Raw genomic sequence first — 21,659 nt, forward strand, 5'->3', positions numbered from 1 at the left:
AGAACCCTTAGTCTCCCAAGTTGTACTCACAACCATGTACGTTTCCTACTTGATATTTCGGTTGACCCCCCCAATCAACCGGCTAGATAGACTCCAAATATTTGTTGTATCTTCAGGGCTGACTGCCACGCTTCAGGAAGTTTGGGAAGCAGATTCAACGGAGGCAGCTCGACCTTCCAGAATACGCGGCAAGCTTCGTGAACTATAAGGCGTTGAAGAAGGTGAAACGGCATACCTCAAGATTGTGCCCGCTATGAGTGCTGATTTAAGACAAATACAGCTCATTAAGCAATTGAGCGCAACACCGACTATTCCTGCTCAAAACGCGACAGTCGTCCCTCAAAATGCTTCCGAGGCGCAGGCTGCGCTTCGAGCAAACAAGGAAGTTTTCTTCTTTCGTCTAGTATGGCTCGTCTAACAAGACAATCAATTCGTGGAGGCTTACTGACCTAGCGACTAGGAACGCGAAATCGAAAAAGTCAATGCGTTCTACCTACAAAAAGAAGCCGAGGTTAGTCCATATTTGCAGAGCCTTCAGGATGCATAAGTGTCTGACTCTGGCGGCAGTTCACCCAACGATTAAAAACTCTGGTCGATAAGAAGCGCGTTGTTCAGTCACGGACCGTGACCAAGTCAAAAGCCCCCGCAAATCTTATAGCACTTCTGGAAGGCTTCCAACAGTTCGATGGCGATCTGAATAAGCTACAAGTGAGTTTACTCATGCAAGAGGCTAGAAGAATAGACTCTCATGGAGAACGCAGCAATTTGTCGAGATCAATGAGACTGCTATGTCAAAGATCCTGAAAAAGGTACGTTTAGAGCATAGGCGCTTGTCTTTTGGAGGAGTTCACGCTAACTGAGGATTATAGTGGGATAAAACATCGAAGGTCTGTGCCCCTGTCTACTTCGCACGCGCATCGGTTATCTGCCACCTCTTTTCGTCACCTGAATCGCTAACCATAACGTTCGTAATAGTCTCGTATGAAGGAACTCTACCTCCACCGAGCTGTTGAAGTACAACCGTGTTTCAACAGAGAAGTTTTGCGGGACCTGTCTGACCGTGCGACGACAGCTCGGATAGAGCTCGAAGCTTGGGCGGAGGGTGAGAATATTCATTTCGACACAACTCGCCCAGCCGAACGGACGACCATTCAGCCATTTGGCTCCGAGGAGGAAGATGTTGATTACCAAATTCTACAGTCTGCCACTGCAGGGAATTTACAAGCCTTGCGCGAGTGGGCAGACAAGTTACAGAAATCCCCCGATTCTCGTGAGCGGGCCACCCGTACCTTCCTTGCCGCAATCAACGAGTTCTCCGACGATGTCCTCGCAGTCCTTCTCTCGAGCAAGTTAGTCGACATCTTCGCCGAGGATGATATCAACGAGCGTAACTGTCTGCACGAGGCTGCCATATCCGGTCGGGACATTGTTTTTAGAGCCGGACTTGAGGCGGGCGTTCAGGTTTCCAGGACCGATATCTACGGCAGGATCCCTCTGCACTATGCCTGTATTCACGGTCGCGTGGAAATGGTGCAGCAGCTACTGGAAACAGACCCTAGCACTGTTGACATCATGGATCACGACAATTTCACGCCTCTCATACATAGCATTGTCAAGAATCAGCTTGGCTGTGCTGAACAGCTTCTCCACCACAATGCTCGTATCAACCCGATATCTGAATCCGATCACATCCCGCTGAACTTGGCCTGCCAATATGGGTCGTTGCAGATTGTCAGAATGCTTCTGGAACGACAAGCCAAGCTACTTCCAGACGCGGAAGGCCTGTATCCTCAGCATATGGTGGCGCGTGCTTCGCAATCACCTGAGATCCTACTTCTACTCAAACAACATGGTGCGGACCTAGACCAGCGGGATAAGTTGTACCAGTGGACCCCCCTTTTCCATGCAGCTAGCGAAGGCTGCGTCAATTGTTTACGGACGCTGCTGGAGCTGGGTGTCGATGCCGATGTCAAAGATGAGAAGGACTTGGCGGCAATGTATTATGCTGCCTGGGAAGGTCATTTGGAGTGCATGCTTCTACTGTGGGCTCGCCATACCCAGTCGCAGCCGTCGCAGCGGCCACTGGATATCCTCAACGGGTTGAGGCTGCAGGAGCGGGGTGCTACAATCAGCTGGCAAGAACAGACCACTACTGAAACAGAGGATATGGAAGAAATGATTGACGGCATTCCTATCCTTTCCCTCCCACCACCAATAATTCCATTGCGGCGCTATGGGCACAATTTCTTGGACAAAAAGGTCTTCGTACAGATCTTGTTCGACCCCACGAGCTCAATCTCCTTTGACCAAGCTGGACGTTATCCTGCTGCACGACTAACTATCTCTTCGAAGCTTTCCGACTTGATTCCACGAACCGTGATGCTTCCCATTCAGGAAGATTCGCGGATGATTTCGTTCCACGTCGATACCTTGGAGACGTTCACTGTGGACTTTGAGATCTTCCCAACATTTGGTTCCAAAGTGATTGCTAAGACTGTTGCCATCCCTACCGTGTTCAAAGCGGAGAGGTCTAGCGCTGGTTTCTGTTCATTGCCACTCTTCGACCCCCGACTACGATCTATCGGACAGCTTCGTTTTGGGTTCCAAGTCATCAAGCCATATCATGGTGATCCGCTGGAGATCACGCATTTCGCAACCTACTGGAAAGCGACTAGCGCTGGGGAGTCTGATCATAGTGGCCTAGTGACAGGGTCAAGTTTATCGGGGGACCATGTTCAGCTCTTTGTCCAGCTCACGAGGGACAGGATACCAGTGGTTCACCCTCGCTACACTGTGGAACACTACAGTATCGAAATACCTATCTGCCATCTCACTCTCTCTGAATTTCAAGCTATAGGTTCTGAAAAGGGCGTCAACCGAGCAGAGACTATTCAATTCCTGCAAACCCGCGCTTCTGATGATCTGGCCCGAACGCATCGGGTCCTTGCGAACTCGTTCTTGTCCCTGCACGAGGTCTTTCACAACATTCCGGTCGATGTCAACATTAACCTCTCCATTCTCTACCCATCAGCTGCCGAGGAGCAGGCTTTGAACATGACTTCTATCGCGGATGTCAACACCTTCGCTGACGCCGTCCTGACAGTCGTTTTCGACCATGCTCGCGTCACGCGCGACAAGCACCCTGAGTTCATGCGCTCTGTTGTGTTCACATCTTACAACGCTAATATCTGCATTGCTTTAAATTGGAAACAACCGAACTGTAAGCTTCCTGTGTTCCATATGCGGCTTCAAGTATTAGATGCTAACTCGCACTTCCAAGACCCGGTTCTTCTTTGCAACGATCTTGGTCAGATTCGCGACCTGGCCCGTGATGCGGGTACACATCCAGATGTTGACAGCAGCGGCCGAGCATCAATGTCAATCAAGGAGTCTGCGCGCATAGCCCAAAGCAACAATTTCATGGGTTTGATATGCCGCTCTAGTCTTTTGGTAAGTGTTCCCATGTTCGAAAGACGATTTTTAGATCCACACTATCTTTTTGGCATTTATACTCATCCGTGTTGATTTAGAATGTGGTGCCAGCTCTGGTAGAGACCATCAAGGAACTTGGTCTTGTGCTTGTAGCAGACACTTCAGACGAAGCCGAGCGGTCAGATAACCACGCCGTATCCACCGCGGACTCGATGGGAGTCGCCGAACTGGCATATCGCATGCCCGAAGGTGTGAATGGCTTGATGAAGGCCAATGGCATCCTGAGGTTTAATGATACGATTGATATGTGATGCACCGGTGCACACGCCCCCCCACTAATAACCCTTCCCGTCTATACCCCCGTATGACCCAACTTCTGTGCACCTTTTCCGCCCCACTCATCTGTTTCTCCTTTATACTCCAGGGAACGAATATCACGAATTCGAGTAGTGTCCCCATTTTCATCTTTTGTATCATCGGAGGCTATCTGTGTTTCGTTTATCGCATTGCTCTCCAGAATTTATGTCGTTAAGTATGTTATATTGGTTATCTTGATGAAAATTTCTTGTTTTGGTGGATGTGCTAGACTTGGGGTTAAGGTTCTCTGTGTTTCTCTTTTCTTCTTCTCAGATGTCTTCTCTTTCTATCTTTTCTATTTGATGAAACCCCCTTTCTGGCGAAACACCCAGTGACAAAATGCGAGAGTGGAGGGATTAGAATATCTAATGATGTACATGTACAAGAATGGCGACTGTAACATCTACTCAAACAAAGCTATGCAATGACATGGTGAGCCGATATGATATAATATATGCCGTTTATATATCCGCCCCGAGGTGCGGTATGAGGCTTGAAAAGGCGGGTTGTAAGGAGAACCGAAGGCCTATTTAGCCTTCGGTTTGCCCTTAACGACATCCCAACCCCATTTCCTGAGTTGCTTGACGACCTTAGGCGTAACCGCGGCAGTTAGGGGCACGCGGAAGAAGATGAAACTCTTGTGGATGGCGTAGGCCAGAGCAAGCTGCGTCCACAAACCTGTTGATCACATGGTTAGCATCTTAGCACCGACAACTGAAGTTAAGGGAGGAAGAACACATACTGGCTTCCTCAGCAGAGCCCTTCTTCTTTTCAGCAGCCGCCTCCTCGCGATCCTCGTCCTTGGACTCCTCGAAAGCCCCAGACCAAATCTTGTTCACGCCCCTCTTGAATCCCTCCACAACAACCTGCTCATAATGCCCGATCTTGTCCGCACCAAGCAGCTTCACTGCCGCAAAGCAGAATGGGAAGTCCAGCGCTGAGAGGAAGAGGTAGATCCAAAGCGCGGACCACCCGTATTCCTTGGAAAGGGTCTTGAGACGCTGCGACAGGGATGGCGAGCCGTTGGGTGCTTGGTATGTGTATGAGGACCTATTGAAACGCGGACGGGAGTTGTGGAAGCCGCGACGCGTGCGGAGGGCTTGGTGAAGTTGGGACTGGAATTGCGGTTGCGATTGGATCGTTCGGAGAGAAGTCTGTCTCTGGGCTTCTTGGAAGAGGGAGAATGGGCGGCGCGTGATCAGGCGCGTTGTTGTTGATGAGATTGAGAAAAGGTTTGCAGGTCGTAGAGCCCAGCGGCGGACTGGATGTTGAAGCGACATCGTGTGTAAGTGTGATTGGGTGTAGGATTGCTGTTTTTAGCTTCTGGTGTTTTCTCTCGTCTCCGTGTTGAGAAATGGTTTCAGTCAACCACGGCAACGCTATAACTAGTCGCAATATGTATTTATACAGCAGGAAGAACCGAGGGTGACTTCAATGAGCGGCTGAGAAGAGAAGCAGAAGAGAAGTAACTATATGGAGATTTAGAACAAGGTGAGATGACGTTTCGCCTCAGAAAGAAAATTGTAGGATGATTTCGGCTCGGCGATCGGAGGTGCAGACGGATCTCCCGGGACTGCTTCGAGCTGTCAAGCGCCTCCTGCGCGCGGAGTTAACTTGCTCTCCGATTCCCACGCAGAAGATTACCAGAAGGATTATTCTGCGTAAAACACCGTTTGACTTACGTTTCCAACCTGACCATTCTGATATTATGTCAAGTTTCTCTTAGATATATCAGAAATTAAACATCTCGTAGTTCTGCCTGACAATCAAGGCAATAACACACCGCCTTGCCAGCATCCATCCGAAATTTCTCACAAGTCAACAGACAAGACGAGCCAACTATACAGCGCAACCACATCTACCATGCCTCCACGTCTATCTGGAGGGCTCACACAGCTCTCCTCCTCCCTATCCGCTGCTACTTTCCAGTTGGCTACCCCAGCTGCAATCTCAATCCGCACATTCGGCATCCGCTCCCTAAACCCTCCCAAGCACTCCCGATACGATAATGGCCCTGGCCTACCCGGCCTCAAATCGACTCCCGCCGCAGCTCTAGAGCGGAAGGCAAACACTCTCCCACTTCGAACTGGAGCTATCACGTTAAAGAAGGGAATGACCGCCATTTTCGACCAGGAGACAGGGGCGCGCATTCCTTGCACGATCCTCCAGCTCGACCGTGTTCAAGTTGTCGCGCACAAGACGAAAGATATCCACGGCTACTACGCTGTGCAAATCGGGGCCGGGTGGAAACATCATACCAATGTGACCAAGGCTTTACTGGGTCACTACGCGGGCCAGGGGGTGTCGCCGAAGCGCCATGTGTATGAGTTCCGGGTTAAGGATGAGAGCGGTCTTTTGCCGATTGGACAACTTGTGAATGCGGATTGGTTCCAAGAGGGCCAGTTTGTGGATGCCAGGTCGAACACGAAGGGCAAGGGGTTTGCGGGTGTGATGAAGAGGCACGGCTTTGGTGGGCAAGACCGCAGTCACGGTGTTAGTTTGACCCATCGTTCGTTGGGTTCTGCAGGTCCCAGCCAGGGAGGTGGCTCTAGGGTCTATCCTGGCAAGAAGATGGCGGGGAATATGGGGAATGAGCAGAATACAGTACAGAACTTGAAAGTCCTCAAGGTTGATGCGGAGAATGGGTTGGTTTTGGTCAATGGTATGCGACCAGTTCCCCCTTTGTGTTCTATGAAATGATGTGCTACGAAGATGATGCTAACAGTTTACCCTAGGTGCCGTTAGTGGCCCCCGCGGCTGTGTTGTCAGAATACAGGATGCTATCAAGAAACCATGGCCGACAATTGCGCAAACGGCGACGGAATCTGCTGTAGCATCGACGTAATTGATGCATCTTCCCCGAATGTACTATCACAAGATTTTGATTCTAGAGCGATGTATTTATATGATACATAAATGATATCCTCATTCTCTTAATCGTCTTTGCTTCCCACTTGCTTTCCAGAACTCGCTATCAAGACCAAAATGCATACCCCGAACGCCTCGACCTAATGCACAAAGGATTTCCAAGTCTACAGTTGAGTGGCGACTACACAGACAGCTGCCGTGTAGTATACCCCTCGTCCATCATTCGCTCACTCTTGGCGGAACGGGTCATGGTTATCCTCCAGGAGCTGGATCACAGTTCCATCCTCTGTCGTCAGACTCCATTCTTCGGTGCGGAACTAAACAAAGAATCGTTAGCCCACTGATTCCCACTGATTCCTGTATAAGACAAAAAGGGAAGACAGCACATACAAAGCTCATTCGATCCGGCCTTACACTTTTGAACCTCATCTTGCCCTGCGCCTTCGTCCCCTTTACCCAAAACGAGATATCAATCCGCCCATGTAACTGGTTCATCTCTCCACTGATCCACGGAATCTGCTGCGCAAAGTATATCTGATCTCCCAAGATCTCCCGTGCACGAGACGACGTTCGCAACGCATATAGTGTGCTGCTCACAACACTAGACGACGACTTTTGGTAGTTGAAGATACCGAGCATGGCGGCACCCACGACGACGGCGAAGATTGGTAGGGTTTTGAGCCATCGGCGACCTTCGGGTTTTATTGAGGGGAGCTCGCGGTCTGCGCGACGCTCGGTTATAGGACCGGAGTTGGCTGCCGGGGCGGGAATAAGAGTGCGACGGGGGGAGATGCGGGTGGCCGTGGTTGGGAGTCGCAAGACGCCAATGCGTCTTTGGGAGAGTTGAAAGATCATATCTATCTTTCGTTTATTGAGACTGAGTTGATCTAGCCTTATAATGAGTGCAAAGGCACCTTTTCGAAGTGTGACGTGAAAGCTATAGGTATGGTGCGATTGGGATTGTGAGGAATCTTTAAATCTGAGCTGGCGGAGCGGAAGTGTAGCCAAACAGGACAAACAGAACATCTGACGATGATTTGCTGCGGCAGACCAATATAGACTACCTAGGTAGTTTATCCTTCAACCTAACCATAATTCTCCCGTAAACACTCTCTCGCTTTCTCCTGATAGCCTCGTGCAAATACTCTGAAGCCAGAGATTAGGATCAATGGCCCCCGCCCGGCTCCGCAAAGCATTTCGCTATCCCGAAGATTCGGGCGATGATGACGCCCGCGAGGAATTAGATGAAGAAGGTTAGCTGACACTCGAAAGACTGCTTTGATGACTGACATCCGTTCCAGAGCAAGAACAGCTCATCAGGCACCTAAAGCTCCAAAATGAAGAAAGGAATTCGGAATATACTGTAATTGATCTCCCGCGCGCCGTCAAAGTATCAATTATCAAGACAGGTACTAACGACTCTCAGCTCGGTTTTGCCGCCATCCCGCTCTTGTCGACCGTAATTTTTATCCCATCGTTGCTGTCATCCAAGGACCTGGGGCTGCTTGTGCGGTTCTGGTCCTTGCTTAGTATTTTGTCATTATTAGCTACGACTTATACGATGAAGTACGTTGCGCCACAACGCCCAGATCCAAAGGGTAAGCGGCCCATGCGTGATCCAGACTTTGCGGAACATGCTCGGAAGTATATAATCCCCGGCAATTCTGGGGTATGTGCTTTCCTGGTGGTTGTTTATCTTTCCTCTTCGGAAACCTCCGCTGGGAGTCAGCAAGTTGCCTATCTGGTACCGGCTGGTAAGTTCAACCTTCCTTCCCCCACTGATTCATGAGATAGGCTGGCCCTTAACGCTAGGAGAATACCTGCTTATTTGCCACCAGCTCTACTTACGACGATCTTGATCGTGCGCCAGGTCATGGTGTCTGTGGACCTCCAAACGCTGGAAGATCTTCGATATGAGTACAAGGGAGCGTAGTATATGCTTCTGACAGATACTTTCGTAATACTGCCTCTGATCTTCTTTATACTTATCATTCGACAAAGCTGAAGGACTGATATTAGCCAAATCACCTCTTGACAAGGTATGGGCGATCTGTCTGCTCGAGGCACTAAGATAGGGGAAATATGCAAGACCTGACGAGCACTTCTTGGATTTCACATGTTATTGTTTAATGACTACCTATCGTGTAGCGAACTAGGTTTCTTAGGCACTTCTTGCATAATTAGCCCCAAGGATCGGCAGGGGCGAGGGTTGAAGTTTCCAGCGCCGGGTCGACTGGGAAGTCCGTATACTCTGCAGAGTAATATGTTGCCACCTTTTCGAGCTCTAGCTGGCTGTAGTCGAAATTTTGCGACATATCGGGATATAACTCGATCTGGATTGAATTATCTTCCAAGGCTTGGTTGCGCTTTGCGTCCGCGTCCTCTTGGTGTTTCCGTAACCGACCTATTTCGTCAGTTCCAGCCTTCTTCAACCAGCCAAGATTCGAATGCCGAAAGTCCACTAGGCTCTCCACGCTGCGAATATCGGCTACCTTGGATGTATCATGACCAAGCGATGTAACAGTCGGCTCGAAAGGTGTCATTTTGGGGTTCTTGCGACACGCGCCACAGCTGCAAATCTTCCGGCATTTGGGACATTCCCAATTAATGGTTTCGTTGATCTCCTGCGGTAGCATGTTGAAAGCTCTGAATAAACTACCGTAGCAATACTTCAAAGAGCATTTTGGATTGGAGCAAGACGCAAGCTTCCACACCGGTTCAACGTACTTGCAGATGTGACACCGGGGCGCTTTTGTTTTTGACTTCTGAGTCTTCCGTCGCTTTGTCGGCGGTTCTGTATCTTCGGGTTCACTAGGCTCGCCCGCAATTTCTTCAACAGCAGGCTTCGGCTTTGTTATGTCAACCCAAGGCCGGCGTTTCAGTTCCTCTTGACAGATATGGGCTAAGCTCTTTTTGCCCATCTCAGCTTGCGCTATGCGAAATGGCCGGTACTTGCCACCAGAATGAGGGCTGAATTTAACCAGCTGCTGTCTCCATGTTTCGTGTTTTTCCACAAGTTCTGTCCATTTGAACTGTTCAACCCATTTCATTCTCGAGATACAAGCGCAGCTCCGCCCCATGGCGTAACATTCCATACAGATATCATACGGGTTATCATCCCCATTGGCTGTTTTAACACAGGACGGACATGTCAGAAACCTGTTAAAAATGTTGCCCCTGCAGTATGCGCATGTGACGTTGCTGTCGAAAGGAATAAAATCAGTGCTCTTATGATCTTTTACGTGGTTCGGTGAAAAAGACTCAGAGAGCAGGATTTGATTGTAGAGGTTGAAAAGCTGTTCAAAATCCCTCAGTAGCTCTTGGATTCTGTGATGGCTGACACTGGCTTCATCAACGTTACCGAGAAGCGCAGAATATTGCTTTAAGGTGTGAAAAACAATAGCCTTGTTCTTGTATTGTTCGTCGCGACAGACCATCCTAGCATGCGGTAATGCTTCGTTTAGTGCTCGTTCGATTGTCTCCACCGTGGTCCGGTTCCATGCGACCTTCATGGTTCTCGTCCCCCGATTCCAGACCTGATGCGCTGCCAGTGGGGGTACGAGGATGAAATCGCCTGGTCGCTGTTCGACAATGTATGTAGTGAAGGGGGCTGCCTTCCATGCATTTATCTGTGCAAAATGGTCCTCAATGTTAATATCATGGCCCAAAACGGACATCCAATACTCTGATACCAGCTGCCGATCCTTACTGCTAGTCATGAACCATATGGACGATCCGGGCTTTGTCGATTTGCCGTTTTCAATCGAGCCATTTGATGCGTCCACCATTATATTCTGCCCAAGGCTTGCGCACATTTCTTGATGAGCTGGTGTGTATGTTCCCTCGTGTCCAATATAACACATCAGATTCTCGGCACGCATATCTGGTGGAAGGCAGCTCATCAGATCGCCAGCCTTCGCTACCCGCCCAGCGCCCGAAGCATGGCGTGTCTTAAAGATCGGCTTGGCCCTGGCCCCCGGGCCTTCAAACGAAGCCGGCTCCGCGGAATTGTTCAAGTAGAATAGAAAGGGGGGAATAATCCTTTTCAAATAGTCGTGCCAGATTTTCGGACAATCAATATCCTTGAGATATAACCTCTGAAGACTAGGGTCTTTGTAATTATATGCGTTCCATTGATCTGTAAGCATTGGCAAGTTGTTAAGGTAGTGGCCGATCGAAAGCTCGGTGTTCTTTTTCGCTGTCAGGTCCCGGGCATTCTCCTCTGTGAGATGTAGATTCGTCAGCAAGGTCTCCAGTGGGCTCATGGATAGTCAGGGATCGATGCGAGATCAAGACTGACGCTTAGCGGAGTAGTGAGTTCTCAGCCATTTCTGAGAGAATATAGCTTTATCGAGTTTTTCGTCGAACCCTTCCACGACAAGAGGAAGCCCACGAACGATAACGTGAAGAAGGACGAGTTTTTCAAAGTTTTCAAGCCCGTTCTCATCAATCGCATCGCAATGAATCCTCACCACCTCTTCGAAGTTTGGTGTTGTCCTGATCAAATCACCAACGTCCAAATCAGGAGATAGCGGCTCAAACGCCGCCCGGGGGCGTTGGGCTGGCATTCGCGCCGATTGATGGTCGCAACGTTAGATCAACTGGGAAAAAGCACCTTTGAGTTCACGGAGCAGGAGAAATGAGCGCATCGACTAAACGACACACGATGCCTTGTTTGTGTAGTGTTGTTGCTTGTGATGATGGTATGGTTCAAAATTCGAGAGGAGATGATTCCATCGAAGATGTGGTTTTTATTAAGCGCAGCACAGCTCGATCTAATCATTATCAGCGAGGGATTCCATGATCAGAGTTACTGGTGAAGGCGCGCGGGTGGCGATTCGTAAGTAGAGTCAAGCGACAACGGTGTTCCAGAATGCTTTCCAAACCTACTCTTTGATGCTTCCAGGCCGAGAACGTGGAGTCAACAGCTGGAGGGCTGCGACAAAGTGAGAGTTCCTGGACGGCACTAATCCCAATCGAGACCTCACCTCAGTCGCGAGTCGCGCGTCGACTCGCGACTACTCTACTCCGTTGTACTACGGATTCACGGAGTACTCAGTCCTGACTCCTGGCTGGTACGGACCAGCGCGCGGAAAGCAGGGTATCACGTGAATCGTCTTCTAAGGGTAAGGAAACTACTTTCGCAGGTCACGTCGTGGTTCCTGCTCAAAAAGATTCGTTTGATACAACATCCAGGTACAATTTCTTCCGCCGTCGCTCACAATGAACTCGTCGCCAACTCGCTTCTAGACTGCGATGCCATTCCTTGAAATTACCTCATAGAACAGCATGTGCTCTTGTTGACCCTGTTCCGAATCCATTCTACTTGTGCTTTGCGAACTCTGATAACAGCCATAACCCTCGCATTCGCAAGACCTGGAAGGCCGTTCTTCCAGGATACGCAGTAAAACCAGAGTCACTTTCGAGATGACAAGCTTCTCCATTTCTTCAAAGCTGCTTCGTCACCCGACATGTCGTCAGTGCTTCGGCACGAGGGCACCCCTGCACTATGACCTCGCTCCAAGTTTCACGGGTAAAAGTGCGTCGATGCGAGGTAAAGCTCTCCACGTATCCAGTTACTCGACGCTCTCTTTGAGTACGATGATGTTACGCGCCATCCCTCCCCAGGGAATCTCGAGCACGAGACACCTACAGACACAATCGCTGTCTCCTTTAACAGCGATTTCACCGAGAGAGCTGCCGCAAACATCGATGAAACAATACACTCCTCCTCAGACAGGGCTCATTTCTCGACTCCCTCCCGCATGGATACCGTATGCTGAGTTGGTCCGGCTCGACAAGCCCGCGGGTACATACTACCTGTTCTTCCCATGTGCGTTTTCCACGCTTCTGGCGGCAACTATGGTACCATCGACACCGATGCTTCATGTTCTTGGGACTACAGCGCTTTTTCTCACTGGTGCTCTGGTTATGCGAGGGGCTGGTTGTGCAATTAATGATCTATGGGATAGAAACTTGGATCCACATGTCGAGCGCACAAAATTTCGACCCATTGCCAGAGGCGCAATATCGCCTGGCAAAGCAGTTTTTTTCACAGGTACTCAGTTGATCATGGGATTGGGAGTCTTGCTCCAATTCCCTTACCAGTGTCTTTGGTACGGGATTCCAAGCCTATTACTAGTTGGATCATATCCGCTCGCCAAACGTGTTACATATTATCCTCAGGCGGTCCTTGGTCTTACATTCTCTTGGGGAGCTATAATGGGGTTTCCAGCTTTGGGTATCGATCTTTTGGCGGATGCGAACGCCATGGTGGCTGCTACGGCACTTTATTCCAGCTGTGTCTCCTGGACTATCTTGTACGACATGATCTACGCACACATGGACATCAAAGATGACGTTGCGGCCGGTATCAAATCAATTGCTCTTCGTCACGAGCACAATACCAAGGCAGTGCTCTCTGGTCTAGCTGTGGTCCAGGTATCTCTTCTTGCTGCTGCAGGTGTGGCAGCTGGAGCTGGTCCCATATTCTTTGCGGGCAGCTGTGGCAGTGCGGCCCTGACACTGGCAATTATGATCCAGAAAGTTCAGCTGAAGAGTACTCGGAACTGTTGGTGGTGGTTCAAGAATGGCTGCCTATGGACTGGCGGAGGCATCTCTCTAGGGATGCTTCTTGAATACCTTGCGCATGTCTTTGAAGTGTACGAGCATGATGGCAAAGTAACGTCGTCAAACAAACCGCTAGAACACCTGCAGGCACCGGCACGTCGGATCAATTGAGTACTAAGCTTTATTCGGCAGCCGTCCCTGTTGTTTTCAGGCCTGTGTGACTCTCCACAATCTCAACTATTTCTCTCCAATCCATCATAGCGCCGTTTCCAGTATCGCCACAGGCCAGAGACTTTTCTATCGGATCGAGAAGGTAAACCCAACCGTCTTTGTTTGATTCACCCCAATGCCATTCATTTCGTATGATATTCAATTGTTTCCCTGTGGCTGGGTGTTCCCACATAGCAGTATTCATGGCGGGGGCGACAAAGACCAGAGGCTTCTTGTCTTTGAAGCTAGAGTCTACCATTCCGGTGGTGTCCCAGGCTCTAATAACCGAAAGAAGGAGGTTATCTGCGATTCCGACGGTCATTTTGGCCATTGTATTCGCTGAAAGAGGCGCCACAAGCAGCAAATGAGCCCATTTTCTGAGCTCAATATGCAGTATCGACTCCCCTCGCACCCATGGGTTCATCCATTCGTCTTCGTCACGGTATATAGCGTCCACGCCGGCGAGATGGCGTAGACCTTCAAGGGCCGGTTGCTCCAGACTTTGTCCTATCAGGAACTTTTCGGCTGATTTCGTGACGATTATGCGGATCGATACCTTTGAATGCCGGCAAAGAGCTTTTGCAATATCGGGGAGCTTTATGGTGGCGACAGAACCACTAGCCGCCAAAAGGATGTGGACTTTACCATCATTCAAGTGCTGACTAGCGGAGAAAGTAACACTCGCGACCTCCATGATAGAAACACAGATTCAGTCAATTATCATGTTGCTGACAGCAACAAAAGATGTTTAGTGAGAAGGAAAATTATATCATGTATCAGATTAAGGCATCATGAGAGATGATGGGCCGGCTTCCAGTTGCTGTTACGCAACGTCTAAAACTTGCGGACGTTGGATTAGAAATAAGACAGTTGACACGTGATTGCGTCCTGCGATACCTAGGTATACTCCGTATCCAGATTTATTCCACCACCGCCTTAGGAAGATCAATCATCCCTAAAGTCGGCAGTCACCATGTTCTCAAGGACGTTGTTCGCCTCTGTATGTCGTGCTAATTTCTATAACCTCTCTATTCTCCTCTTTGTACTTTGTCTGCGCAGTCTCATAGCCCAACACTAATCAGTCGCCGCAGTCTCTCCGACGGCCTCTGGTCCGGCCACAGTTCGCCCAGATTCATTCCATCCTTCAGGCTCGCCTTCTGTCATCCGAAACAAAAGCAGCTATTGAGAAGGCTGTTTCGTCAGCCCCCGTTGTCCTCTTTATGAAGGGAACCCCAGAAACCCCGCAGTGCGGGTTCTCTCGGGCAAGCATTCAGATTCTAGGTTTACAGGGTGTTGACCCGAAGAAGTTTGTTGCTTTCAATGTTCTCGAGGACCCAGAACTGCGTCAAGGTGAGATTGAAATGGGTGGGCACATTTCTCTAGCAAGGACTAACTTGCGCTCCTTCGGTCTAGGCATCAAGGAATACTCGGATTGGCCTACGATTCCCCAACTATATCTTGAGAAGGAGTTTGTCGGTGGTTGTGATATTCTCATGTCAATGCATCAGAATGGCGATCTTTCAAAGCTGTTGGAGGAGAAGGGTGTCTTAGTGGCCGAATAGGGAACCGATCATGGTTCCTGGCGCTGGAGCTCAGGGTCCGTGTAAGATTAGTAGTATATTGTTAGTATTGATATACATAGTAAAGTCTAGTTCGATGTTCAAGTAGCATAGACTCCATTTGGGAGACTCGGCTCCTGATCCTCAGCCAGCTTTAGCCTTGGCATATACCTGGTCTGAAATCATTACAAGAGACAGGCCTGACTCTTATACAAGCCAATGCTCCACCACGCGGCTCTAAGTCTCAGCTTCCGTCAATCCTGCTTCCCGGGATTTGACCTGGTCCTCAATGGCTGCCTTTTGCAGCTTCGCACGTTGTCTTGCTTCGTAAGCCTCACGGCTTTTGAGAATTCGCTCGACAATCTCCCCAGCATTGACATGCTGGAAAGCGTGATGGGTCGTTTCATGAAATATACCCATCCGCTTTGGGGAGGTATACGGATCGTAAGTCAGCGGAATGAAGGTTGTAGGTCCGTGGTAAACGACGTCAGGGACTCCCAACGGCAGCGCTTCCAGATAAGGCTGGCTTGGAGAGAATGGGGCAGATAACACTATAGCATGGATATACTAAAGGCTGTCAGAAAGTCTGGGGGGGGGTCTCTCATCAGCGATTAAAGATCATGACTTACACGACATTGGAGAACGCAGAGACCCCTTTCGAAGATATTCATGATAGGGTAGTTCAGCCCCTTCCAATGGTTTATTACGTCGTCATCATGCACACCAGCAACAACATAGGCAGGACCATAATCCTCTCCATGGTTCTTGACCCTTTTTTCTCGTTGTGCCTCATCGAACCACCCACGTTGTCGGCCCCCAGACTCCTCGATTGCCAAAACTTGGCGGAGAAATTCAATATGACCTGAAGAAAAAAGATCGAAACCTCCATCAACATAAACAATCCGCTGGCCTGGTCTCGGCGGCTTCCCATCAACAAGGCCTTCAAAACTACCAGACTCATTGGACGTATCTTCAATCTTAGCTGCCTTGGAGGCTTCCCAGACCCAAACCTGAGGGCCCGGTTGCAAGCCAGTCTCATTGGTTGCGTAATCCTTGAGCCTGTCTTGAAGGTATGAAGCGTATTGCGCACGCTCGTTTTCACTCCCAGGGCCCTCCGTGCCAGAAAGTGTAGCCTTGACGCTCTTCACAAAATGACCCTTCGTACAAAGAAGCATACGACCCACAAGATCCGTCGTGGATATACCAGGGGTTCTTTTGACCACTTTGAACCGGCCAGCGGCCTTGACGAATCGATAGCAATCGTCGCCATTGCTATCTGATGTGATATCATCTCCGTGTACGACATATTTGCAGCCGTAATGGGAAACCCACGGCAATGACGTGACATACGGCGCATGAGGAACACATTTTGTCGCCCAGCGACATGCTTCCACTGCAGCAATGCTAGATCAACGACGTCTCGCGTCAGCCATAGCTTATGAGGGAAGATCATGATGCATCAACCAACCGCTCCTCCAGTGTCATAACTGTCGGCCCCTTGTTCTCCAGAATCGCCTCGTCGGAATGTACTCCAACTAAAAGTTCGTCTCCTAATCTACGCGCTTGAAGCATAGCCCCTGCGTGTCCTACGAGACTTGATTAGGGGCTTATCACGCAAAATGAATGATGGCCAAGTTCCTACCATGATGGCTAAAGTCGAAACAACCATCTACCCACACGCGGTTTTCTGAGATTGGAATATCATCTTGAGGGTCCACGGGCCATTCCCCACGCTGGGGAACGATTTCCTCCGGAGAAGATCCCATCCTCGATATCCCGGTTGGAAGCTATACAGAAACCCGATACAGTAACAGTGGGGAGCCGTTCAATCTCTGGTGCTGTAGGTTTCAATTGGTATATTGATGGTGGGAGAAGAGATGGCAGAGCAGAACAATAATGGAAAGAGGGGTATTATGCTGCGGAGAAGACTATGGACCTTGACCGCCCGCCCGCCCTCCCTCCACCAAGTCTACTTGGGTACTCAAGGTATGGATGATAGGCTGGCTTACCGTTCAATATGTGCGTGTGTAAACCCGATCCACGCTTCAATGATGAAACTCTCAAGATCCACAAATATCCAGGATTTCCCAGAAGCTTTCACAGTGTGACCTCCATCTTCCATGGTGGCCGTGCTATAAACTGGGATTCTTGTAGCCTGTTTTCCGGGAGTTCTTGTGATTCATCTTTCAACAGTAAACAGCTCAATGAGGTTGGAGACACTACAGCACATAAGAATCCCATACGACACTCCTAGAGCGTCGAAACTTACGAGTGCTTCCATCATGCCTTAGTGTAGTGCGGGGAACAATACCAGATGTTTAAACCGTGATTCGAGACCTCGGAGCCTCTCGCCGCCGCGGTCAAGGGGGCTTTTGTGGAGAACCAGATCTTATCAAAAACTCCATATAGGAGTTCCAATGCCGTGGACAGCTATTGGCACCAAGGATTCATTTTCTTTTGATACATTGGACGTATTTCAGGCCTTACTTTTCAATACAGTTAATCTCTCTTTACTCGAGCATAGTCCGATATCCAGGCTCTCACGCTCATCCACGCTCATGTCCGCTGGCAGGGGGCAAGGCTCCTTCGGGAAAACCATCGATATGCTTCCCTCGACGTTCGCGCCCACTTTATCTCGCAGAGATACAAATAAGTCTATTGGGCATGAAGCAGTTTCCGGAGCTATTCCTCCTCCGTTAATGAGTGGTGGGGGTGCTCTTGGTCCGCAAAGTGCTGGCGCAATCTATCAACATATTCAAGACATGGCCACAAAACGAATCTCGACCCTTGACTATCTTAGAAAAGCGTCAGTACATCACGCGACTCTTCCTCTCGCCAATAGTAGATCTCGCTGACAGTTCCCAAGTCATGAAGGGCGCATCTACTGGTTCAATACCGTCCATTACTCTCGGTCAGACATTGGTCGAATCCCTTATTTTGATGCCAGAAAACTCTCCCGCCGCGCAATCAATTATCTCCTCCTCGGGCTCTCTATTCCACCTATAATCGATGTCAGCACGACGCCGGGCGAATATTTACGTACTCTAAACGCCCTTCTACTTGAATTCGAAGCATACCAACAAGTGCACCCGCCGGAGGGAAGCTCGTCATCGACCCTTGCCCGAGCACGAATACCACAGATGTTTAAACGCGCCACACACAGTGGGACAAAGGCTAGGCGGGCGAGTTCGGCAACGGAGATTGGGCTGCCCATGCAGCACAGCGATCCTTCGGACCTGAAGCTCATGGCGGGGAGTGCTGCCTCCTCGGTGAGTGCTGCTGCCGCGAGTGTCTCGATTCCTCATTCAGAAGCCTCGGAACTCCTTCCTGGGGAGGAGTATTCGTATTTATTAACACCTTCATTACCCTTTGAGCCAGACTACTTTGAGACATTTGTAACTCTATGCGACATTCTTATCGACTGCTATACACGCCTTGTGACGTTGATATCAACACCAGCTGTCTGTACCGTTGCCTTGGGGGAGCTATTCACTAAAGCAGACGCAAAACTGCGGAAAATCATTGTGGCGGGTCTAGTACGTGAATTTGAAGATGCAAGTCGGAACGCTGCGAGGACGGAAGTGGCCGGGGTCAGCCGTGTCGTGTTGGGGGGTCTTTTAGGATGACGTCCAAGCTTTTAATGACTATAAGGTTTAATGACGGAAGGATCCAGTGATGCTTCCCCTATTAGAGAATAAGAAAAGTAGTACTTCATCACAACAATTGCAAAGCTGTATGAGTCTAATATATCGTGCTCTCGTAATGCTCAAGAAGAAGTCGCTTAGCTCGAACGTCAGGAAAGGGATATCAGAAACTTTTTGAGAAAAGCCTCGAGACGGGCTATATAGAGAGCAATAGTGGGGATGTTTGTCGCAGTGGCAATCAAAAAGATATGTAAGATAGTTCGCCAACGCCGAATCGATCACACGCTTGAAGAACAAATCAACTTAGCGCCAGTATATGCAAGACAAACGCTCGATGTCTCATGATGCGAGTGTAGGCAGTAATGGTGGGAAGATCACGCCGCGCTAGTCTCTAGCTCACGCTGTTCGCTAAAAACTCGTCGACTCATTTCAAGGACAGCTTCGAAACCTTCTTTACCCCGCTTGGCATTCTCCTTGAATCTTTCGACGCTTGCCTCTTCCACCTTGTTTTTGATCTTCTGCCACCCTCCACAGAGAGCGGTAATCTTGGCTTCTTGTTCGAAATCGGTCATGGACGAGGGCGTCGATGCTGACGGCTGGTAAATTACAGTTTCGCGTACACTCAGTACGTTGGCCCATGTCAAATTCGTCGAACACATCGTAACTTTTTTCGAGACAGGGTCAACGTATGATACTTCATAAACGTGAGAGGTCGGATTGCCACCAAACAACGAGGAAACCCATTGTGGCACAGATTGGTTACATGTGATAAGTCGCTCTGTGCGAAGCTATGGAAATATGTTAGACCTTTTGGACCTTTTCAAAGACAATCAGATTCAAGCATAGTAGCTGGTAACACTTACAATGCCGGTCTCTGGGTCAATCCTCCGTGACAGGGTATCTACCCCAACGACATGTGTTGATTTATCGTTCCATGGGCAATATTTTCGCCAATTTGCCGTAGAGACCTCCTCCCACGAGTAGTCAAAGGTGCAGAGTGACGAAAAGACCTTCATCGCCGTGATAAAAAGCGGCACTGGACACCAAGCGTTCGCAGAGTATTTGAAAGAAGCTTTGCTTTCTCGAGATAGATAGTTTGGTGGGGATGTTGCGAGATACGTTAGTGGGTTGAACTCGGAATGGCTAAGGCACAGCGCAGTGCAAAGATTGTGAGAATCGAGAGAGCGCAACAGATATGAGGCTGAATAAAGAGCGAACGTCGGATGGAGAAGCAGCAGAGGAGATATAAGTATAGATCCGCGAAGGGTCTGCAAAAGCGGAGATAAATCGAGAAGTGGCGATGGAAATAAAGAGAAAATTCAGGGCGGGTTCCTGTCACCATTCCGTGGAAGAGGTCTCGAGGCACGCGGGCAACTGCGTTCCACCTTGACGTCGGGATTTACCGGCAGAAAACAGAAACGGCTTAGTGAGCTTTGCAGATCAGCGAGTTTGCCATCGGGTTTACAGAACATTTTATCACAATGATATGAGGGAGGCGAGACCAAAATATAATGAATCGATGATACTCTACTTAGCTTGGCTTGGCTAAAACTATGAGAGAGCCTTAAGAGTCTATAACTATTGTAAGACGAACTTTGATGGTTTATGTATGATGTTATCAAGTGTAAAGAGAGCGCGCGCTCTAGACTCAGGCTGGAACTTAGTTCTGCATCCTGTATTGGTCCCTCCCATGGCCCGTGCACCATCCCATATTGTTTTTGAGCCCTCGCCAGTTTCTGACGGCTCAGAGTTCTACCAGACCCTTGTCGGCAGTCGGCTGTCCAGCCGCGACGGCTACGCCCTATCAAGCGCCCAATGAAAACTGCCTGGCACTAATTTTGCAAGAAATTAGACGCGCTTATGTGCTGCCGAGCGTTTAGGTCGGTCCTTTTTCAGGTAACCTAGCAATCTCATGAGACAACCATCATCCATTTTCGACGCGTTAACTTCATAGCGCCACAATTTACTTTCTTTCCGTCCAACCTGGAAAGTGATTTGAAAACGATGGTTGAACTCCGAAAGCGGAAGGCTCCGCCTCCGCCTCCCCTCCCCGCGAAGAAGCGTACGACAACGAAGGCGCCAGCACCGAAGCCAAAGCAAACAGAAGGTGCAGCGTCACCGTCTTTGGAGTCCGCGCTTAAGGTTGGCGACATTGTGAATCTGGAGGACTTCGGTGGAGATCTTGAGACGAATGATGGCACGAAGACTACGCTCAAGGCCCTCGTCGAGGATAGCGAATCAGGCATTGTGTTGTTTACCTACCCCAAGGCCTCAACCCCTGGCTGTAAGTTGCTGTCATTACACGCTGGGCTTTGTCCCTAAACCACTCAATGGCATATCCTCGGTACAAGACCTTTACATAAAACGACTCAGCATATCGGTCCTATCTAGAATCGCACCGTTTTCAATACTAACTTTTAAAGGCACAAAGCAAGTTTGTCTATTTCGTGATGGTTATGACAAGTTGACCTCCACCGGGCTGGCGATCTATGGCCTGTCTGCAGATTCACCGAAGGCCAACACAACCTTCAAAACCAAGCAGAATTTGCCGTACCTGTTACTTTGCGACACTTCCTCTACCCTAATCGGCGCCATTGGGTTCAAGAAGTCTCCCCGTGGGACAACCAGGGGTGTTTTTGCTGTTGACAAAGCAGGAAAAGTCCTTATTCTTCAACCAGGTGGTCCCGATGCAACCGTCGAGGCAGTGCGGCAATTGATCTTGTCAACGCCAAGGGTCGATCAGGATGCAACAGCTGAATAGTGAATGGAACTAATGGGAGGACTTACCATTCTTAAGAATTGCAGATCGGCTCATTTCAACAACCTCTCAGGCTACTCATGAATCATCTGCTCGCCAGTGCAAGGGCGGCAGGCGTACCATTTTCCTCTTTTCTAAGCAGTTAGCTACGTCTCATATTCGATGGCCATCGTATTACTATCACTTGGACTATCATCTCTATGCTGCCTCATGATTAGACTGTACTGGTGTGATCCGTGAAGCGCGACTCGTGAAAATCGA

The 21,659-nt window shown here is 49.4% G+C and overlaps 11 protein-coding genes across 11 annotated transcripts; 6 read left to right on the forward strand and 5 right to left on the reverse strand.

Annotated features, from left to right (window-relative positions):
- Nucleotides 1-34: 34 nt before the first annotated feature.
- On the forward strand, nt 35-3,743 carry phoC (putative cyclin dependent kinase inhibitor Pho81; the record flags this gene model as incomplete). The annotated part of the gene is made up of 9 exons (XM_073713998.1): nt 35-60; nt 137-221; nt 281-403; nt 461-511; nt 568-708; nt 762-809; nt 976-3,220; nt 3,281-3,450; nt 3,531-3,743. The coding sequence occupies 9 exons, from the start codon at nt 35-37 to the stop codon at nt 3,741-3,743; spliced, it is 3,102 nt and encodes a 1,033-aa protein (XP_073569629.1).
- A 701-nt stretch (nt 3,744-4,444) lies between these two features.
- On the reverse strand, nt 4,445-5,334 carry BJY04DRAFT_193043 (uncharacterized protein). Its single transcript, XM_073711853.1, has one exon. It carries the CDS (start codon nt 5,067-5,069, stop codon nt 4,491-4,493), a length of 579 nt encoding a protein of 192 aa, XP_073569630.1. The 5' UTR covers nt 5,070-5,334; the 3' UTR covers nt 4,445-4,490.
- On the forward strand, nt 5,335-6,690 carry BJY04DRAFT_193044 (mitochondrial 54S ribosomal protein uL3m). The gene is made up of 2 exons (XM_073711854.1): nt 5,335-6,451; nt 6,525-6,690. Exons 1-2 carry the CDS (start codon nt 5,653-5,655, stop codon nt 6,632-6,634), a joined length of 909 nt encoding a protein of 302 aa, XP_073569631.1. The 5' UTR covers nt 5,335-5,652; the 3' UTR covers nt 6,635-6,690.
- On the reverse strand, nt 6,691-7,630 carry BJY04DRAFT_193045 (cytochrome c oxidase assembly factor 1 family protein). Its single transcript, XM_073711855.1, has 2 exons — nt 7,048-7,630; nt 6,691-6,974 (listed from the first exon to the last, which is right to left on the reverse strand). Exons 1-2 carry the CDS (start codon nt 7,510-7,512, stop codon nt 6,885-6,887), a joined length of 555 nt encoding a protein of 184 aa, XP_073569632.1. The 5' UTR covers nt 7,513-7,630; the 3' UTR covers nt 6,691-6,884.
- A 195-nt stretch (nt 7,631-7,825) lies between these two features.
- On the forward strand, nt 7,826-8,590 carry BJY04DRAFT_219897 (uncharacterized protein; the record flags this gene model as incomplete). The annotated part of the gene is made up of 4 exons (XM_073716719.1): nt 7,826-7,910; nt 7,959-8,020; nt 8,084-8,411; nt 8,496-8,590. 4 exons carry the CDS (start codon nt 7,826-7,828, stop codon nt 8,588-8,590), a joined length of 570 nt encoding a protein of 189 aa, XP_073569633.1.
- A 153-nt stretch (nt 8,591-8,743) lies between these two features.
- On the reverse strand, nt 8,744-11,654 carry BJY04DRAFT_90233 (putative JmjC domain protein). Its single transcript, XM_073721272.1, has 2 exons — nt 10,958-11,654; nt 8,744-10,879 (listed from the first exon to the last, which is right to left on the reverse strand). Exons 1-2 carry the CDS (start codon nt 11,223-11,225, stop codon nt 8,838-8,840), a joined length of 2,310 nt encoding a protein of 769 aa, XP_073569634.1. The 5' UTR covers nt 11,226-11,654; the 3' UTR covers nt 8,744-8,837.
- Nucleotides 11,655-12,084: 430 nt separating this feature from the next.
- BJY04DRAFT_208504 (putative para-hydroxybenzoate-polyprenyltransferase Coq2) lies at nt 12,085-14,999 on the forward strand (the record flags this gene model as incomplete). The annotated part of the gene is made up of 5 exons (XM_073713999.1): nt 12,085-12,200; nt 12,255-13,264; nt 13,319-13,338; nt 14,529-14,787; nt 14,851-14,999. The coding sequence occupies 5 exons, from the start codon at nt 12,085-12,087 to the stop codon at nt 14,997-14,999; spliced, it is 1,554 nt and encodes a 517-aa protein (XP_073569635.1).
- Nucleotides 15,000-15,087: 88 nt separating this feature from the next.
- Nucleotides 15,088-16,880, reverse strand: BJY04DRAFT_193063 (ethanolamine-phosphate cytidylyltransferase). Its single transcript, XM_073711856.1, has 4 exons — nt 16,639-16,880; nt 16,465-16,582; nt 15,626-16,400; nt 15,088-15,563 (listed from the first exon to the last, which is right to left on the reverse strand). The coding sequence occupies exons 1-4, from the start codon at nt 16,760-16,762 to the stop codon at nt 15,234-15,236; spliced, it is 1,347 nt and encodes a 448-aa protein (XP_073569636.1). The 5' UTR covers nt 16,763-16,880; the 3' UTR covers nt 15,088-15,233.
- A 674-nt stretch (nt 16,881-17,554) lies between these two features.
- BJY04DRAFT_219902 (uncharacterized protein) lies at nt 17,555-18,622 on the forward strand (the record flags this gene model as incomplete). The annotated part of the gene is made up of 2 exons (XM_073716720.1): nt 17,555-17,802; nt 17,863-18,622. 2 exons carry the CDS (start codon nt 17,555-17,557, stop codon nt 18,620-18,622), a joined length of 1,008 nt encoding a protein of 335 aa, XP_073569637.1.
- A 196-nt stretch (nt 18,623-18,818) lies between these two features.
- On the reverse strand, nt 18,819-19,807 carry BJY04DRAFT_90321 (putative mitochondrial protein sorting (Msf1)). The gene is made up of 2 exons (XM_073721274.1): nt 19,504-19,807; nt 18,819-19,428 (listed from the first exon to the last, which is right to left on the reverse strand). The coding sequence occupies exons 1-2, from the start codon at nt 19,654-19,656 to the stop codon at nt 19,015-19,017; spliced, it is 567 nt and encodes a 188-aa protein (XP_073569638.1). The 5' UTR covers nt 19,657-19,807; the 3' UTR covers nt 18,819-19,014.
- Nucleotides 19,808-20,495: 688 nt separating this feature from the next.
- Nucleotides 20,496-21,566, forward strand: BJY04DRAFT_90303 (thioredoxin peroxidase DOT5). Its single transcript, XM_073721273.1, has 2 exons — nt 20,496-20,924; nt 21,064-21,566. Exons 1-2 carry the CDS (start codon nt 20,645-20,647, stop codon nt 21,399-21,401), a joined length of 618 nt encoding a protein of 205 aa, XP_073569639.1. The 5' UTR covers nt 20,496-20,644; the 3' UTR covers nt 21,402-21,566.
- Nucleotides 21,567-21,659: the final 93 nt, after the last annotated feature.

This window comes from Aspergillus karnatakaensis, assembly GCF_047715665.1.
Source record: "Aspergillus karnatakaensis strain CBS 102800 unplaced genomic scaffold BJY04scaffold_35, whole genome shotgun sequence".
In the NCBI taxonomy this organism is placed as follows: domain Eukaryota; kingdom Fungi; phylum Ascomycota; class Eurotiomycetes; order Eurotiales; family Aspergillaceae; genus Aspergillus; species Aspergillus karnatakaensis.

Bases quoted from the DNA above. Each gene is read 5' to 3' on its own strand.
- BJY04DRAFT_193043 (XM_073711853.1), bottom strand. From the start codon at position 5,069: ATGTCGCTTCAACATCCAGTCCGCCGCTGGGCTCTACGACCTGCAAAC.
- BJY04DRAFT_193044 (XM_073711854.1), top strand. From the start codon at position 5,653: ATGCCTCCACGTCTATCTGGAGGGCTCACACAGCTCTCCTCCTCCCTA. The intron at 6,452-6,524 runs GTATGCGACCAG...AGTTTACCCTAG, and splicing joins TGGGTTGGTTTTGGTCAATG to GTGCCGTTAGTGGCCCCCGC.
- BJY04DRAFT_193045 (XM_073711855.1), bottom strand. From the start codon at position 7,512: ATGATCTTTCAACTCTCCCAAAGACGCATTGGCGTCTTGCGACTCCCA. The intron at 6,975-7,047 runs GTATGTGCTGTC...TTCTTTGTTTAG, and splicing joins GGCCGGATCGAATGAGCTTT to TTCCGCACCGAAGAATGGAG.
- BJY04DRAFT_90233 (XM_073721272.1), bottom strand. From the start codon at position 11,225: ATGCCAGCCCAACGCCCCCGGGCGGCGTTTGAGCCGCTATCTCCTGAT. The intron at 10,880-10,957 runs GTCAGTCTTGAT...TACATCTCACAG, and splicing joins AACTCACTACTCCGCTAAGC to AGGAGAATGCCCGGGACCTG.
- BJY04DRAFT_193063 (XM_073711856.1), bottom strand. From the start codon at position 16,762: ATGGGATCTTCTCCGGAGGAAATCGTTCCCCAGCGTGGGGAATGGCCC. The intron at 16,583-16,638 runs GTAGGAACTTGG...CAAGTCTCGTAG, and splicing joins TTTCGACTTTAGCCATCATG to GACACGCAGGGGCTATGCTT. The intron at 15,564-15,625 runs GTAAGTCATGAT...GACAGCCTTTAG, and splicing joins TCTGCGTTCTCCAATGTCGT to TATATCCATGCTATAGTGTT.
- BJY04DRAFT_90321 (XM_073721274.1), bottom strand. From the start codon at position 19,656: ATGAAGGTCTTTTCGTCACTCTGCACCTTTGACTACTCGTGGGAGGAG. The intron at 19,429-19,503 runs GTAAGTGTTACC...ATATTTCCATAG, and splicing joins TTGACCCAGAGACCGGCATT to CTTCGCACAGAGCGACTTAT.
- BJY04DRAFT_90303 (XM_073721273.1), top strand. From the start codon at position 20,645: ATGGTTGAACTCCGAAAGCGGAAGGCTCCGCCTCCGCCTCCCCTCCCC. The intron at 20,925-21,063 runs GTAAGTTGCTGT...TAACTTTTAAAG, and splicing joins CAAGGCCTCAACCCCTGGCT to GCACAAAGCAAGTTTGTCTA.